General features: G+C 45.0%; 1 protein-coding gene across 5 annotated transcripts in view; it reads right to left on the minus strand.

Moving 5' to 3' along the window:
- elmo1 (engulfment and cell motility 1 (ced-12 homolog, C. elegans)) overlaps positions 1-18,558 on the minus strand; it is a 180,025-nt gene that overhangs the window by 101,267 nt on the left and 60,200 nt on the right. For 2 of the 5 annotated variants that reach the window (XM_014178476.2, XM_014178477.2), the window contains exons 7-15: positions 12,037-12,072; positions 10,092-10,191; positions 9,617-9,768; positions 8,340-8,418; positions 5,706-5,747; positions 5,207-5,257; positions 4,879-5,001; positions 4,027-4,155; positions 892-996 (exon numbers count right to left, since the gene is read on the minus strand). In XM_014178476.2, coding sequence (XP_014033951.1) covers positions 892-996; positions 4,027-4,155; positions 4,879-5,001; positions 5,207-5,257; positions 5,706-5,747; positions 8,340-8,418; positions 9,617-9,768; positions 10,092-10,191; positions 12,037-12,072 — 817 coding nt within the window. 5 annotated transcript variants of the gene reach the window in all.

Consider the following 18,558-nt stretch of genomic DNA (forward strand, 5'->3'; position numbering starts at 1 on the left):
CTTCGAAGTAAACATTACCATGGCGAAAGCCTCTCATACATTTTAACCTTGTTTGAACCTTAAACGGTCCACTTGCACATGGCGTGATTAATTCATAAATCAATTCCACATGTAAAAAAACTCACTCCAATTATAACGTTGCCGCAGCGACAAGCCTACACCGGAAGCCATTAGCATCCTTATCATCGTCGTGGTGACAGTTTAATTTGGGAAATTGGTGGTTGTTTTATTACAGCAGCGGGCAGAGGAGAGGGACGGGCTGGCCTGTGTATGCATGTGTGGCATGTGTGCGTTAGGTTTAATATTAGATGGACACTACGCCACCACCGCCACCCTTTTAATTCCCCATTTATTTCCACAGGCCATTCACTGCCCTTCTTCAAGGACGCACGCATGCAGGCAGGCAGGCACACACAAATAATCACTCATAGGTATGGGATGCCCACTAACCAAACCAATGCTACCTGCCCACAGTTTAGGCTGAGTTAAATTAATTCAGGATTAATACATAAACTTGACTTGATTAAGTTGCGTCCTAGTATAAAATGTATTTTGTTTGTCACTGGAACTAGGAAACGGACAAAAAAAATGGCCAGGATTCTTTTCTCACCAGTGAATGTGTAGATTTGTTAAACGTAGCCATATGCCAAAGTATTGGGTTGACTCAGTTCCAAGGCTACATATTGGCATGGTGTTTCATCAGAGAGACTGCCTGGACAGAGCCCAGGGAATCTAGGAGTGAGAGACGGACCAGGGAGGGATAGAGACAGTTTAGGCAGAGAGTGAGTGAGTGAGTGAGTGAGTGAGTGAGTGAGTGAGTGAGTGAGTGAGTGAGTGAGTGAGTGAGTGAGTGAGTGAGTGAGTGAGTGAGTGAGTGAGTGAGCTACTAACCCTGATGTAGGCATCCTGGTGGTGTCTGGCGAAGTACAGCATGTTATCCAGAGCCAGCATCCCAGGAGGAATCTGAGTGAAGTCCATAGCAGGGTTCACATGGTTCTGATGAGAGAGAAACAGAAAGTGAGAGACAGGGAGGCAGAGAGAGATAAAGAGCGAGCAAAAGAGAGAGAGCACAAGAGAGAGCGCGAGATCAAGAGAGTGAGAGCGAGGAGGTAAGTCATCAGACAAACATGTTTGAACAAGACCAGGATGAGTCAGAACACTAAATAAGACAAGGTTGATTGGTAGACTATCTCCATTAGCACTGTACCATGTCTGAGTGAATGAAGGAGAGGAGATAGAATGAGAGGGGAAAGAAAGAAGAGAGGTAGACAGGGGGAGACATGGAGGGGGTCGCAGAGATCCAGCTATGTAATTGTTCCTGACCACCATCAGCTTCACAGACAGAATGGAAGAACCACACCCTTTTACATAACCTTCACCACATTTGAAGCAAAAGTCCAACTAAACCCACTTTCTCTAGATGATCCACACGCTAGCTCTACCTAGGAGACTAATACACTCTCTCAGACTACTGCACTCTAAATACAGCACTAGATCAACGTTACCAGACAATCCCCTTAAAACTGTGTGTGAAAACGTGCCCACGTTTGTGTGTGTACGCGCGCATGCTTTCATGTGTTCGTGCTTGCATGTGCGCAAGTGTGTGTGTACAAGCATGTAAAGTAAGGAGAGATATTTTCAGGGGTTTTCCGAACCACTGGAGGAAATGAAGTCAGGCCTTATCTTAGGGCAGCACACTGGGGTCTTAGCAAGCCGCATAGCCCCTAACGGCTCAGGGACTTAGAGAGGAAATGAAGGGCTTAGTTCCCCCTCACCATGGATATGACAGCAATATGCTACATCTCAGACACTACACACCCAGAGAGAGAGGGGAGGTAGAGATAGGAGAAAGAGAGAGGGGGGAGAGAAACCTCCCCCTCCCCCTCAGGTATTATGCCACTGTGTCAAGTAATTATCTTTTTGTTTTCTCGTGATTTGGTTGGGTCTAATTGTGTTGCTGTCCTGGGGCTCTGTTTGTGTTTGTGAGCAGAGCCCCAGGACCAGCTTGCATAGGGGACTCTTCTCCAGGTTCATCTCTCTGTAGGTGATGGAAGGTTTGGGAATCGCTTCCTTTTAGGTGGTTGTAGAATTTAACGTCTATTTTCTGGATTTTGATAATTAGCGGGTAGCGGCCTAATTCTTTCTCGTTCTCTCATATATAGACATCAACAACACAACAACACTCTACACAACAACAGTCTACAATATGGAGTCCACAGTACCTCCTCCCTCCTCTCAGACACAGATGGAGCACAGAGTGCATCGTGTCATCTTCTAAACCAATTAACAACAGTCCCCGGGGGCATAGCTGTAGTCTTCTGGTGTGTGTGTGTGTGTGTGTGTGTGTGTGTGTGTGTGTGTGTGTTACTGTTTGACATGGCTGTGGTCCTGTGAAGCTTTAGAGCCAGAAGGTTTGAGTGTTCCTGAAGAATGTGAGTTTCTGCATAGTTGTGTTATCACGTCACAGACACACAGGGCTGGATTCAGCTGCCATGTCATCCCCTTATCTGACAGTGTCCCAGTCCTCTTTCTACTAGTTTAGGGAAAGAGCTCCACTACTGAGGAACATGTCTTGCCTATGGGTCTTCTGTACCGAGACCAAAACTAATCTAGTTAGTCCAACAGCTGAAGTTTTGGGGATGCAGTGTCATGACTGCCCTGTGAGGATCACAATGGGTCAGATAAGCTTGGCAATGGCTGACAATAACCAGACCCTCTCCCAACCGCAAAGGGGGGAGGAGGGAACTGTGAGGGTTTTAACATCTCCACACCCGGTCGTACATTTAAGCAGGAGAGAACTCTCTCTCTACCCTTTAGTATCAACCAAAGGAATGCCTTTGTCTAGAGAGACTTTTGCCCACCCAAAACTCTAAAGGTCCAAAAAGTTAATATTGGAACAATATTTTTAACAGAAGGATGTGGGGAATGGTCAGTGGGTAGATGTAGAAAACTAATGTCATATTGTTTTTCATTTTGTGATGTTATTAAAAACTGTATGGACCAAATACTGTAACTTGGAAAGGATACTCCCTGTATCTGTCAAGCTTTCATTCAATATGTTGTGAGGATAAAAATGTGATTTCAGTTTTCTAATAAGATCATTGTTTTTGAGAATACTTTGCACAGTAACTAGCCACGCCCCGAGTGAGGTCAGAAGAGTATGTCAGTGTGATGGAACCGCCCTTTTCGACCAGAGTGCTTAAAAGGACTGGCTAAAAATGAACATATCAGACCAGAATATTGCCTGCTTGCTACTGTGCATGTAAAGTGGTCTGAATCCTGAATAATCAACACGAGGTGTAAGCTAGAAGCTCACTTCCCAGACAAATCACTGGTACGGCTGATTAGCTGCTAGATATCGAGGAAAGCGAACATACTACAATGCAAACCAGCCCATCCTGCTACGAGTCTCAAATCACTGTATGCTCCTAGTCTCATCCCAGAGGGGAACTGCCGACACGGCTGGCTAACCATCACCCTATGAGCATCATCAAGAGTGAAGAGATGTAAGAAGATCAAAAAGGGCGGGATACCCCCTTTTGGACACAAAGAGCCTTACAAACGTGACACTGAAAGACCAAACCAACATTCTTCAGAAGGAGGGCTAGTTCCGACAGAGAAACGGTGAGCGGCATTCAACACGTAAATACATTCATGATTTCTTAAATCAAATGGGCGACGGTTCATGTGCAAGGTATATGATTAATGTGAGGACAGTCCTAGAATGTATCCACGATAAGTGTCCTTTTTCTCTCTCTCTCTCCTCCCTGCCCCTCTTCATTCGTTGTGTATAAGCCACCATACATTGTCTCATGGAAGTGTGTTTGCGTATTCTGTGTTATTATTTAGTTAACTAGTAAATAAATGATTAAACCAAGTTGTGTAGTACTGAATAATGAGCAAGGCTGGGGTTTCTGCAGATCCAAGAAGGTTACGACTGTTAAGAATGACATGACAAGATGAAACCTAGTTTCTTGAAGCCCAGTCGCGGTTGTGTGTGTGTGCGCGCGCGCGCGTATGACTTACAATGAAACCTAGTTTCTTGTAGTCACGGGTGTACATGGACTTCCTCTTCTCGATGCTGCCACTGTTGTTCGGCTCACATTCCACGTCGAACGCAATCCTGCGCAGCTCAAAGATGATGTCTCTTTGGGCCTAGGCAGATATAAGAGGACAAAAACATTAAGACATACACTGAGTATACAAAACATTAACAACTCTTTCCATGACATAGACTGACCAGGTGAATGCTATGATCCCTTATTGATGTCACCTGTTACATCCACTTCAATCACTGTCGATGAAGGGGAGGAGACAGGTTAAAGAAGGATTTTTAAGCCTGGAGACAATTGAGACATGGATTGTGTATGTGTGCCATTCAGAGGGTGAATGAGCAAGACAAAAGACTTAAGTGCCTTTGAACAGAGTATGAACAGGGTCAAGAATGGTCCACTACCCAAAGAACATCCTGTCAACTTGAGACAACTGTGGGAAGTATTGGAGTCAACATGGCCAGCATCTCTGTGGAACACTTGACACCTTGTAGAGTGCATGCCGCGACGCATTGAGGCTGTTCTCAATATGAGGAAGGTGTTCCTAATGTTCGATATACATCAAAATTGGCAAATCATTACATGACATAGGCATTATTCTATCCTTACATAGTACTATCCTTACATAGTACTTCCACATTTCACTGATTATTCTCAGGTAGAGAGAGAATGTGCTAAACTCTTATACTCTTGGGAAAACCTATAAAAGGGTGCTTGGAACAATTTTTTTTATTCATTTGTGGATATTTCACTGGTAAATACTACTTGATAAGGCCTATGTGGCCAACAGCTCTCGAGGGACATCGAGTTGAGAGGCCTACTGTACCTGGTCCTGAGGGTCCATCTTGGTCATCATGCGGTCCTCTAAGAGGTTAAAGGTCAGAACCTGCAGCACGTACAGCTGGTGGGCCATCTCATCATTGATTGGCTTAGGGCTCCGGATCACGTTCTAGAGGAGAGAGGGAGAAGAAGAAAGAGGAAAGGAAATAAATAAACAGGGATATAGAGAGTGAAGAGAGAAAAGAGATTAAAGGAGATGGGGGCAATTAAAGGGAGAGAACGAGCAACAGAGAGACAAGAGAGAGAGACAGAGAGTGAGAAACAAGTGATGCAGAGGAGAGGTACAGATGGAGGGGATTACTGGAAACACTTACACTTAGTATGATGGAACGCAGCTGCTTCTGGGCTAGAATGTGGGCCATCTCCTACACAGACAGACAGAGAAATGGACACAGAGGGAGGGAAAAAGGGAGAAAGAGAAAAGAAGAGCAAGAAAGAAAGGGAGAGAGAGGATAGAGAACAGGATAAGTAAAAAGAGAGAATGACAGAAAGGAAGAGAGAATGTGAGAGAGGGAGAGAGAGAGGGAAAAAGTGAGCACACAGCTACATTATGATGTACATACCCTTAGACAGAAAACAAATTGTTCTTTCAGGAAGCTCTATATCAGAATAAAAGTGGATTATGTGCACAAAATATCAATGTTCTTCGCTGAGACACCATGAACTTCTCGAGACTATAAAGTGTCTCTGAGTCTACGCTGGATGAGCTAGACTTCACAGCCAGGTGGTGGTTGATATAAGGCCGGGCCATTTTAATGACACACTTAATCTGCTAGAGATGCTACAGAAGGTCGCTAATCAAAGTACACTTACTGTCAGAGGACAATCAAGGATGTTCACACTGCTCTCATCAAACTACCATTACGAGTGCAGTGAGGAAAGAAGAGTCAGAGGCAAAAAAGAAGAGGGTGATTCGAGACAGAAAAGAGGCAGGAAGGTATATTTCAGTTAGTGGTGCAGGCAGCAACTTTTGTAACAAGGCAGACTGTCAGCAAAATTAAGAGACTTGACAATTAAAAACACTAAGCCAAACCTTTTGGTTCCCATTAACTTGTGGCCAACTGCTGTTTAAGTCTCTCACCCCTCTAGTGAAATGATGCTCTAGTTTAGCATTTGCTGACCTTCCTCTATAACTTACAACACAGACAGGTCATGTATGTAGTAGTCAGTCTAAAACAGGGTCAAACTCATTCCATTCAGATTGGCTGCAATTTAGTTTTTTCCTTTCAATTAAGACCTAGACAACCAGATGAGGGGAGTTCCTTACTAATTAGAGACCTGAATTATTTAATCAAGTACAAAGGAGGAGTGAAAACCCACAGACACAAGCGGCCCTCCGTGGAATGAGTTTGACACGTGGTCTAAAAAAGTATGCTGCTGGAGTGGTTTACACCTGCAACAATAGACCTCAGCGTCTACTTCCTTAGTAACACTTTGATCGGATTGATGAATAACCCTTTATAAATGCTTACAAGTGTTTAGAAATTATTGTAAATGTTTGCAAATCTTATAAATGATAATACCTTGTAAGACTTATAATGCTGATACATGTTTCTAAACATTAACAAAATGAAATAGTATTTATTAATAGTCTATGAATCACTTATAAATGCATATTCATTAGTTGTTAGAGTTACCAGTTCCTTCAGTAGTCTATAGCTGCAAGAAAGGCGCACCATTGCTCAATACACGTCAACACTTTGTGGAAAAATATTAAACGATAAAATGTTAAACTAAAGTGAGCATGGATAATTTTTTATCTTCCACCTAATGTGCTGCAAAGGAAGGGAGATGAGTGTATATCAGGCATCTTTAACACCGTTCCACTCTATTGGGTGGACCCATTTCTGATAACAGCTAGGCTTCGTCTGATTGGCTCAGAGCCCAGTGTGTAATAGGCAAGCTCACGGAGCAGAAAGGTGGGTGACGTCATCGGCGCTGAGAGAGATGAGAGAGTGTGTGATCCTAGTCCCTTCATAGCACACAACTTTCTACCAGGGCCCATAGGACTTTGGTCAAAAGTAGTGCACTACATAGGGAATAGGGTGCCATTTGGGACCCAGATAGAGAGGACAGGGGTCCTGCTTGGCTAGGCAGTGTTATGATGCTCATCGATATTCAGGAGAGAAGTATAGGGGGACAGTGATCGCCCCATACGGAGACGTATTACTGCACCGTTTAAGGCAAGGACGACAGGGGCACACAAGGATACGAACAGACAGGGAAACACCACACGTGACACTAGAACGAACAAAAACATGCAAACACAAAACTTAAGACTATAATGTACATACACCCACAGTCTTGTACAACTAACCTTATGGGGACACAATTCAGTCCCATTCAAAATCTTATTTTCCCTAACTTTAATCCTAAACCTAATTCTAACCCCAACACCAATTCTAACCTTAACCCTCCTCCATGCTTCACGGTGGGAACCACACATGCAGAGGTCATCCGTTCACCTACTCTGCGTCTCACAAAGACACGGCGGTTGGAACCAAAAATCTCAAATTTGGACTCAGACCAAAGGAAAGATTTCTCCCGGTCTAATGTCCATTGCTCGTGTTTCTTGGCCCAAGCAAGTCTCTTCTTATTATTGGTGTCCTTTTCTTTGCAGCAATTTGACCATGAAGGCCTGATTCACACAGTCTCCTCTGAACAGTTGATGTTGAGATGTGTCTGTTATTTGAACTCTGTGAAGCATTTCTTTGGACTGCAATCAGAGGTGCAGTTAAATCTAATGAACGTATCCTCTGCAGCAGAGGTAACTGGGTCTTCCTGTGGCAGTCCTTATGAGAGCCAGTTTCATCATAGCGCTTGATGGTTTTTGTGACTGCACTTGAAGAAACTTTCAAAGTTGTTGACATTTTCCGGATTGACTGACCTTCATGTCGTTTCTCTTTGCTTATTTGAGCTGTTCTTGCCATTATATTGACATGGTATTTTACCAAATAGGGCTATCTTCTGTAAACCACCCCTACCATGTCACAACACAACTGATTGGCTCAAATGCATTAAGAAGGAAAGAAGTTGCACAAATTAACTTTTAACAAGGCACACCTGTTAATTGAAATGCATTCCAGGTGACTACCTCATGAAGCTGGTTGAGAGAATGCCAAGAGTGCGCAAAGCTGTCAAGGCAAAGGGTGGCTACTGAAGAATCTCAAATATATTTTGATTTGTTTAACACTTTTTTGGTTACTACATGATTCCATATGTTATTTCATATTGTTGATGTCTTCACTATTATTCTACAATGTGGAAAATAGTAAAACTAAAGAAAAATCCCTGAATGAGTAGGTGTGTCCAAACGTTTGACTGGTACTGTATGTATGTATGTATGTATGTATGTATGTATGTATGTATGTATGTATGTATGTATGTATGTATATACTGTACATATAGATAGATATATATATATATATCTGATTGTGTGTAACCTACCTGTCTCTTGTCTTCCGGGGCCTTGAGGAACAAGGCGTTAATCACAGCGATGGTGTATGTCTGAATGTCCTGATCAGTCCTGTCATTAGATGGATAACACAGAACCATGCTGTTCAGAACCAATCACACACTACAGGTACAGGGATACTGTTGGATGCTTCCCAAATGGCACCCTATTCCCTACATAGAACTCTGGTCAAAAGTAGTGCACTATGGGTCCTGGTCAAAAGTAGTTCACTATATAGGGAATAGGGTGCCACTTGGGACGCATCCATTGTATTTATCTGCCATGTTTCTCAAATGGGTTACTTTACTTCCCTGGTCTTTCTGTTAAAAGGATCCGCCCCTTTTTGTTCAATTTTCGCCTAAAATGACACTCAAATCTAACTACCTGTAGCTCAGGCCCTGAAGCAAGGATATGCATATTCTTGGTACCATTTGAAAGGAAACACTTTGAAGTTTGTGTAAATGTGAAAGAATGTAGTAGAACATAACACAATAGATCTGGTAAAAGTTAATACAAAGAAAAAAACAACTGTTATTTAGTATTTTTTTGGTACCATCGTCTTTAAAATGCAAGAGAAAGGCCATAATGTATTACTCCAGCCCAGGTGTGATTTAGATTATGGCCGCTAGATGGCAGCAGTGTATGTGCAAAGTTTTAGACTGATTCAATGAACCATTGTGTTTCTGTTAAAGATTTTGTATCAAGACTGCCCAAATGTGCTTAATTTGTTTATTCATAATTTTTCATGTTCAAAACTGTGCACTCTCCTCAAACAATAGCATGGTATTATTTCACTGTAATAGCTACTGTAAATTGGACAGTGCAGTCCACTGCCAATATCAGATATGTCTATGTCCTGGAAAATGTTCTCGTTACTTACAACCTCATGGTAATTAGCCTACATTAGCTCAACCAGTCCCGTGGACGGGACACCAATCCCAAAGTTTTAAGAGTACTTCCCAATCATGGACACTGGAGAGTTTAAGTTAATTAAATCAATAGAGATATTGTATCAAGCTTCTAAGAGTAGGAGTGATGATCTAGGATCAGTCTTGCCTTTTAAATCATAAAGTAAAAGGTTATATGGACATGTGGGGACCTGATAGTAGTTCAGCACTCCTACTCTGAGACACTTGATAAGGCCACAATGTATTTAGTAACATTTTGCTATAGGTTAGTGTTTTACGGTAATCGGATCATAGATCTGCAGTTAGGGACAACGTATATATCTGTGGTACATAACATAGGTGACTGTGCGGCTCTCTCTCACCCCTGCAGATGGGGTATAAGCTGTCCGATTGTGATCTCTTGCGCCACCTTCTGGTAGAGGTCCTGACTGTTGAGCACCATGGACTCCAGGATGGCCAGAGACCGCTGCAGCACAGCCATGTCCATGGCTGACTTGTTCACATAACCTGCAATCTGTAACAGATAGGAGGGGTGGTTTAACTGAATTCAAGACAGACAGCCTGAATAAAACCATAGTTATAATTATGCAGATGTTATGGGAGCTCTACCTAATACATAGACGGCTTGAATAAAACCATAGGTATAATTATGAAGAGGTTATGGGAGCTCTACCTCATATATTTATAGAACGTTTACAAACACAATAGAAAATCCTCCTTTAGCCACAATGTCTAAACCATCTATTAGACGTCTCAAGGACAGTTTTCATGGACATGTTAAAAAAAACAGTTAAACCTGTTTACAATGTTATAAACAGTTTGTGAGCAGACGGGCACCTTCTTGATGAAGGCAACAGAGAAGGTATCCCAGGAGACGATGCCGTGGTCCATGAGCTCCACAAACGCCGTCAGCGTGAACGACAATAAGTCGCCAAAACTGGAACACAACAACAACAGCCAATAGAAACATCTCTGCCACTGACGCAGACACACACGTACAGCGGCATGGCGCAAAGCAGCCAAAAGCCTTGGTCTCAGGGAGAGGAGAGAGGAAGGGAAAGGACAGAGAAGCCACAGCCAGGTATGCTGAAGGCACAGAAAGGTGAGGAGCGGGACTGCGGTCCCTGATGGGGCAGACAGATGACTCAGTCCTTCGGGAACAACAGGAGGCGCCAGAGAGCCAGTAAGAGCCAGAAAGCACAAGGCAGCAGAGCCACAGAGCACTCATTCATTAATCATTCTCATGCAATTACATCGACGTTAGTAGAGACGAGTCAACATCACAGTAGGGCCGAGCGAGGCTACTTCCTGGAAGATAATTATCCAATGATCTGAATGCAACGTGTTTCAATCTATTATGTTCAATCCCTCCGATAGAAGTTCACAGGAATATGATTCACCTACATAAATCTCACAGAACTATACAAATGACAGGAAGACCATGTCAAATAAATGCTGTTTTTTTTTACATTTTCTGAATTACGTAACTGTGATTACAGTCATGTCATAAACCTGAAATATAACTCAGTGACCTACACCTCTTGATATGTGGGAAATATTGTAAATACTGCTCCCTGCAGTCCGATTTTATTAGTGCTTCGTAATTTAATAAAGTTGGCCAATAGTCTCCAATGCATGACTTGAAAGTAATCTTCAAAGTTTAAAGAAAACTAAAACACGTCATATGTAACTTCATATGTACAAACACATTTAATCAACACATACAATTAGATTTTGTTTTACTAAGGCATAAAAAATTAACTGAAATAGGTAAACCCATTCTAACATAAATATTTGGTTAATAAGACACTGGCAGGACCAGGCCCCTCACAGGCTTGGCAACAGAGGGAAAACCAATTAACACACTGGGTTAATAACAGAACAGACAACATAATGGCTCACATCTCAGACACACCCATTAGTAATAATGCATTAGTAGTACCCAGTCCACAGTTAGACTGGGGTGAGTAAGCATTTTCACATGACAGTGGGCAGTTACGTGATGTGTGAAATGATCATGTTAATATAATGACATGATTCAGTGAACTCCAGAATATTCATGTAAAGGACGGCCGTGAGACATCAATGACCACCCACCACCACCACCCAACATTAAAAGTTCAACACCTGGGGATGTATTAATTAGTGCAAAATGTAGCAAAAATAAAATAAAATAACATTTTGCAATTAAAACTAGTGTTTTTATATCGGACAAGTTCAGGTAGGTACCTCCCTGTTTCAGACCGTTTAGTTTCTGTTTGGTTACTAGTGAATACACCCCCGAACACCATTGTTATAAGTTTAGGAGGAGCACCAAGAATCCAAGAAGAAGAATCTCTGAATTTGGACTGTGGGTTTCTTTATGGATCGTTGTCATGGTGCTCTTAAAAAACAACATCCCACGTGAAACAAGAGACTGTAGCTTTAGTTCCCTTTGAACCTCAAATTGCCCAAAACCACAATAAGAGAAGAAAGATGTTTCAGTTACATGGAACACAGAACATGCGTTCCAAATGGCACACTATTCACTAAAAGTAGTGCAGTATATCGGGAACAAGGTGCCATTTGGAACATAGCCAGAGATAAACAAAATTAACAAGTTTGATTTGAAGATGAAAGCCAGCGATGGCGACGGCAGCCATGTTGTTTCCCATTAGTTTAATAGAAGCACCAGGGCCTGAGTTTTAATCATGCAGACTCGGTTCCCGGGTAGATTAGAGGGAAGAGTACAAAGCCAGCCAGGGTATCTGACTGGGGAGGGGAAGGGAAAGGGAGGGCTTACCATGGCTTCATTATCTTCTGTAGTTTCTGATAGCGTCTGAAAAGATTTAAGAAACTTTGGTGTCAGGTGAGAACACAATGACCACGGAAGAAGGAGCTCAAGTCATAGTGAAGAGAGGTTACAGTTAGACAATAGAACACATTGCCCAGGTGTGTATGTGTGTGTGTTAGACAATAGAACACATTGCCCAGGCGTGTGTGTGTGTGTGTGTGTGTGTGTGTGTGTGTGTGTGTGTGTGTGTGTGTGTGTGTGTGTGTGTAGTTAGACAATACAACACATTGCCCAGGTGTGTGTGTGTGAGTTAGACAATACAACACATTGCCCAGGTGTGTGTGTGTGAGTTAGACAATACAACACATTGCCCAGATGTGTGTGTGTTAGACAATACAACACATTGCCCAGGTGTGTGTGTGTTAGACAATACAACACATTGCCCAGGTGTGTGTGTGTGTGTGTGTGTGTGTGTGTGTGTGTGTGTGTGTGTGTGTGTGTGTGTGAGTTAGACAATACAACACATTGCCCAAGTGTGTGTGTGTGTATGTGTGTGTGTTAGACAATAGAACACATTGCCCAGGTGGGTGTGTGTGTGTGTGAGTTAGACAATATAACACATGACCCAGGTGGGTGTGCGTGTGTGTGTGTGTGAGTTAGACAATAGAACACATTGCCCAGGTGTGTGTGTGTGTGTGTGTGTGTGTGTGTGTGTGTGTGTGTGTGTGTGTGTGTTAGACAATAGAACACATTGCCCAGGTGTGTATGTGTTAGACAATAGAACACATTGCCCAGGTGTGTGTGTGTGTTAGACAATAGAACACATTGCCCAGGTGTGTGTGTGTGAGTTAGACAATACAACACATTGCCCAGATGTGTGTGTGTTAGACAATACAACACATTGCCCAGGTGTGTGTGTGTGTGTGTGTGTGTGTGTGTGTGTGTGTGTGTGTGTGTGTGTGTGTGTGTGTGTGTGTGTGTGAGTTAGACAATACAACACATTGCCCAAGTGTGTGTGTGTGTGTATGTGTGTGTGTTAGACAATAGAACACATTGCCCAGGTGGGTGTGTGTGTGTGTGAGTTAGACAATATAACACATGACCCAGGTGGGTGTGCGTGTGTGTGTGTGTGTGTGAGTTAGACAATAGAACACATTGCCCAGGTGTGTGTGTGTGTGTGTGTGTGTGTGTGTGTGTGTGTGTGTGTGTGTGTGTGTGTGTGTGTGTGTTAGACAATAGAACACATTGCCCAGGTGTGTATGTGTGTGTGTTAGACAATAGAACACATTGCCCAGGTGTGTGTGTGTGTTAGACAATAGAACACATTGCCCAGGTGTGTGTGTGTGAGTTAGACAATACAACACATTGCCCAGATGTGTGTGTGTTAGACAATACAACACATTGCCCAGGTGTGTGTGTGTTAGACAATACAACACATTGCCCAGGTGTGTGTGTGTGTGTGTGTGTGTGTGTGTGTGTGTGTGTGTGTGTGTGTGAGTTAGACAATACAACACATTGCCCAAGTGTGTGTGTGTGTGTATGTGTGTGTGTTAGACAATAGAACACATTGCCCAGGTGGGTGTGTGTGTGTGTGAGTTAGACAATATAACACATGACCCAGGTGGGTGTGCGTGTGTGTGTGTGTGTGTGAGTTAGACAATAGAACACATTGCCCAGGTGTGTGTGTGTGTGTGTGTGTGTGTGTGTGTGTGTGTGTGTGTGTGTGTGTGTGTGTGTTAGACAATAGAACACATTGCCCAGGTGTGTATGTGTGTGTGTTAGACAATAGAACACATTGCCCAGGTGTGTGTGTGTGTTAGACAATAGAACACATTGCCCAGGTGTGTGTGTGTGAGTTAGACAATACAACACATTGCCCAGATGTGTGTGTGTTAGACAATACAACACATTGCCCAGGTGTGTGTGTGTTAGACAATACAACACATTGCCCAGGTGTGTGTGTGTGTGTGTGTGTGTGTGTGTGTGTGTGTGTGTGTGTGAGTTAGACAATACAACACATTGCCCAAGTGTGTGTGTGTGTATGTGTGTGTGTTAGACAATAGAACACATTGCCCAGGTGGGTGTGTGTGTGTGTGAGTTAGACAATATAACACATGACCCAGGTGGGTGTGCGTGTGTGTGTGTGTGTGTGAGTTAGACAATAGAACATATTGCCCAGGTGTGTGTGTGTGTGTGTGTGTGTGTGTGTGTGTGTGTGTGTGTGTTAGACAATAGAACACATTGCCCAGGTGTGTATGTGTGTGTGTTAGACAATAGAACACATTGCCCCGGTGTGTGTTTGTGTGTTAGACAATAGAACACATTGCCCAGGTGTGTGTGTGTGAGTTAGACAATACAACACATTGCCCAGATGTGTGTGTGTTAGACAATACAACACATTGCCCAGGTGTGTGTGTGTTAGACAATACAACACATTGCCCAGGTGTGTGTGTGTGTGTGTGAGTTAGACAATACAACACATTGCCCAAGTGTGTGTGTGTGTTAGACAATACAACACATTGCCCAGGTGGGTGTGTGTGTGTGTGTGAGTTAGACAATATAACACATGACCCAGGTGGGTGTGCGTGTGTGTGTGAGTTAGACAATAGAACACATTGCCCAGGTGTGTGTTAGACAATAGAACACATTACCCAGGTGTGCGTGTGTGTGAGTTAGACAATAGAACACATTACCCAGGTGGGTGTGTGTGTGTGTGTGTGTTAGACAATAGAACACATTACCCAGGTGGGTGTGTGTGTGAGTTAGACAATAGAACACATTACCCAGGTGTGCGTGCGTGTGCGTGAGTTAGACAATAGAACACATTACCCAGGTGGGTGTGTGTGTGTTAGACAATAGAACACATTACCCAGGTGGGTGTGTGTGTGTGTTAGACAATAGAACACATTACCCAGGTGGGTATGATCTGTCACTGTAGCTTTTTTATGATAAGATCAGATCCAGGGGGTGTATCAAGCATCTCAGAGTAGGAGGGCTGATTTCTGATCAGGTAAACTTTTAGATCACAATCAGATCAAATCACATCACAATTGGTTAGGAGCCAATTGATGACAGACTGAACACAAAGCACGGAAAGCAGAAGTACTGTTTGGGAAGCTGAGAGAGAGACAGAGAGAGACAGAGAGAGACAGAGAGACAGCAGAGAGAGACAGAGAGACACAGAGAGAGAGAGAGACACAGAGAGAGAGAGAGACAGAGAGAGAGAGAGAGAGAGAGAGAGAGAGAGAGAGAGAGAGAGAGAGAGAGAGAGAGAGAGAGACTACATGCTGTGCTTGAGGGGATGACAGAGACAATAATGGCCACATTTCATTTAACAACAAGATTTAACAAGACAGAAATCTATTTTGAGACAAACTTGGATCATGCGGACTCAGTAAATCTCCAGCTAGATTTCAATACCATCTTGTTTTGTGACAGAACAGTAAGTCTGTCACAAAATGAACATAATTCCCCAGGGATCCAAAATGTTTGGCAGTTGATGTTACTGCACTGTACATTCTCAGCAGTTCTGGAACCTGTATGTTATGATACTAGACCAATAGGGGGCGCAAAACTTCTTTAACTGACTGATACAGCAGCCCACATTAAAACAGCATGACGTCATGCCCAAGACTGGGATATCAGAAAGAACTGCTCCCTTGTGTCTCTTTTTCCTAAGCCTGTGAATGATCATATTACGCTAGTTGGTTGTCAGGAATGTCAATGGGGATTGTAGAGTTATAAACACACACACGCCTGCACTTTAACACTCTGGGGATAACAACTGTTGACGCATGAATAATCTACATAAAAACATATTTAAAGAAATACGCCTGAGGTGGCAGTATTAAGTGGGCAGCACTGCTTATAGGAGGACAGAGGGGGAGGGAAAATGATTAATAGGGAATGAATATGCATTTATAACATGTAAATACAGATCACTTGGGACACACATACTGAATGTAACTAGGGTGGGCCTTCACCTCCCTGTACAAGAATGGAGGATACTCTACTAGTTACAATTGTAGAGGACAGATACACTAACAGAATGGAAGGTACTAGTTACCATTGTAGAGGACAGATACACTAACAGAATGGAAGGTACTAGTTACCATTGTAGAGGACAGATACACTAACAGAATGGAAGGTACTAGTTACCATTGTAGAGGACAGATACACTAACAGTAATTCCAAGTGACAGAGAGACTCTTCGTGGTCTATCAGGGCTGACCTTGCATGGTGCAGCCCTTTGCATGCGAGCAGTTAACTAGGAAGTCTCTGGGCTGGGGCGGCATAATGAGGATGGCATGTAGCAGAACAGTGTGTGTGTGTGTGTGTGTGTGTGTGTGTGTGTGTGTGTGTGTGTGTGTGTGTGTGTGTGTGTGTGTTTTCAGACCGCTGAGGCCCTGTAAATGATGTGTCCAGAGCCCTCAGGCTAGCCATCCATGAGAGGCTCCTGGGAATGACAAGCATTCGTTTGGATTCAGGACCGTTCAGTACAGTAGAGTGGAAACAGATCTGGGTGACTGGAGACGTCTGACTGTGTGTCATTGAATGGAAGGTGTAAGTGTGTGAGAAACAGACGGTGTGTGTGTATGTGTGTACATGCAAATATGTGCATCTTGTGAGAGTCTCCAATGTGCGTTTTGACTCCGTAATCACTCTACGCTCACACAGCATGGCCCTGGCTCGCTCGCTCCCTCCCTCCCTCCTCCGCTCAAGCCTCTCTCTCCCGCTCAACCAACTCTCTCCCCCTCTCCCTGCCTCTCAACCAACTCTCTCCCCCTCTCCCTGCCTCTCAACCAACTCTCTCCCCCCTCTCCCTGCCTCTCAACCAACTCTCTCCCCCTCTCCCGGCCTCTCAACCAACTCTCTCTCCCCTCTCCCGGCCTCTCAACCAACTCTCTCCCCCTCTCCCTGCCTCTCCCTGCCTCTCAACCCCCTCTCCCTGCCTCTCAACCCCCTCTCCCTGCCTCTCAACCCCCTCTCCCTGCCTCTCAACCAACTCTCTCCCCCTCTCCCGGCCTCTCAACCAACTCTCTCCCCCTCTCCCTGCCTCTCCCTGCCTCTCAACCCCCTCTCCCTGCCTCTCAACCCCCTCTCCCTGCCTCTCAACCCCCTCTCCCTGCCTCTCAACCCCCTCTCCCTGCCTCTCAACCCCCCTCTCCCTGCCTCTCAACCCCTCTCCCTGCCTCTCAACCCCCCTCTCCCTGCCTCTCAACCCCTCTCTCTCCCTCTCAACCCCTCTCTCTCTCCCTCTCAACCCCCTCTCCCTGCCTCTCCCTGCCCCTCAACCCCCTCCCTCTCCCTGCCTCTCAACCCTCCCTGCCTCTCAACCCTCCCTGCCTCTCAACCCTCCTTGCCTCTCTCTCTCTCCCTTGCCTCTCTCTCCTTGCCTCTCTCTCTCTCCCTTGCCTCTCTCTCTCTCCTTGCCTCTCTCTCTCTCCTTGCCTCTCTCTCTCTCCCTCTCAAGCCTCCCTCCCTCCCAAGCCTCTCTCTCTCCCTCCCTCCCTCCCTCTCAAGCCTCTCTCTCTCCCTCCCTCCCTCTCAAGCCTCTCTCTCTCCCTCCCTCCCTCTCAAGCCTCTCTCTCCCTCCCTCCCTCCCTCTCAAGCCTCTCTCTCCCTCCCTCCCTCCCTCTCAAGCCTCTCTCTCCCTCCCTCCCTCTCAAGCCTCTCTCCCTCCCTCCCTCTCAAGCCTCTCAAGCCTCTCTCTCTCCCCTCCCTCTCAAGCCTCTCTCTCTCCCTCCCTCTCAAGCCTCTCTCTCTCCCCTCCCTCCCTCTCAAGCCTCTCTCTCCCTCCCTCCCTCTCAAGCCTCTCTCTCCCTCCCTCTCTCCCTTTCAAGCCTCTCTCTCCCTCCCTCCCTCCCTCTCAAGCCTCTCTCTCTCCCTCCCTCTCTCCCTTTCAAGCCTCTCTCTCTCCCTCCCTCCCTCCCTCCCTCTCAAGCCTCTCTCTCTCCCTCCCTCCCTCCCTCCCTCTCAAGCCTCTCTCTCCCTCCCTCCCTCCCTCTCAAGCCTCTCTCTCTCCCTCCCTCCCTCCCTCTCAAGACTCTCTCTCTCTCCCCCTCCCTCTCAAGCCTCTCTCCCCCCTCCCTCTCAAGCCTCTCTCCCCCTCCCTCTCAAGCCTCTCTCTCTCCCTCCCTCTCAAGCCTCTCTCTCTCCCTCCCTCTCAAGCCTCTCTCTCTCTCTCTCTCTCTCCCTCTCAAGCCTCTCTCTCCCTCTCAAGCCTCTCTCTCTCCCTCTCAAGCCTCTCTCTCTCCCTCTCAAGCCTCTCTCTCTCCCTTTCAAGCCTCTCTCTCTCCCTTTCAAGCCTCTCTCTCTCCCTTTCAAGCCTCTCTCTCTCCCTTTCAAGCCTCTCTCTCTCCCTCGCTCCCCCCATGGGGTTCCAGTCAACATCACGGCTGAGAAACTCCACCTCAGCAAAACGCCACTGCCTGCCCTCGCCGTAACCTTCAGCTGAGACAGCGTCTACTTCCCGAATGGCACCCTAGTCCCTTCATAGTGCACTACTTTGCCCTGAGCCATAGTAGAGCA

Source organism: Salmo salar, chromosome ssa27 (genome assembly GCF_905237065.1).
Source record: "Salmo salar chromosome ssa27, Ssal_v3.1, whole genome shotgun sequence".
Classification (NCBI taxonomy): domain Eukaryota; kingdom Metazoa; phylum Chordata; class Actinopteri; order Salmoniformes; family Salmonidae; genus Salmo; species Salmo salar.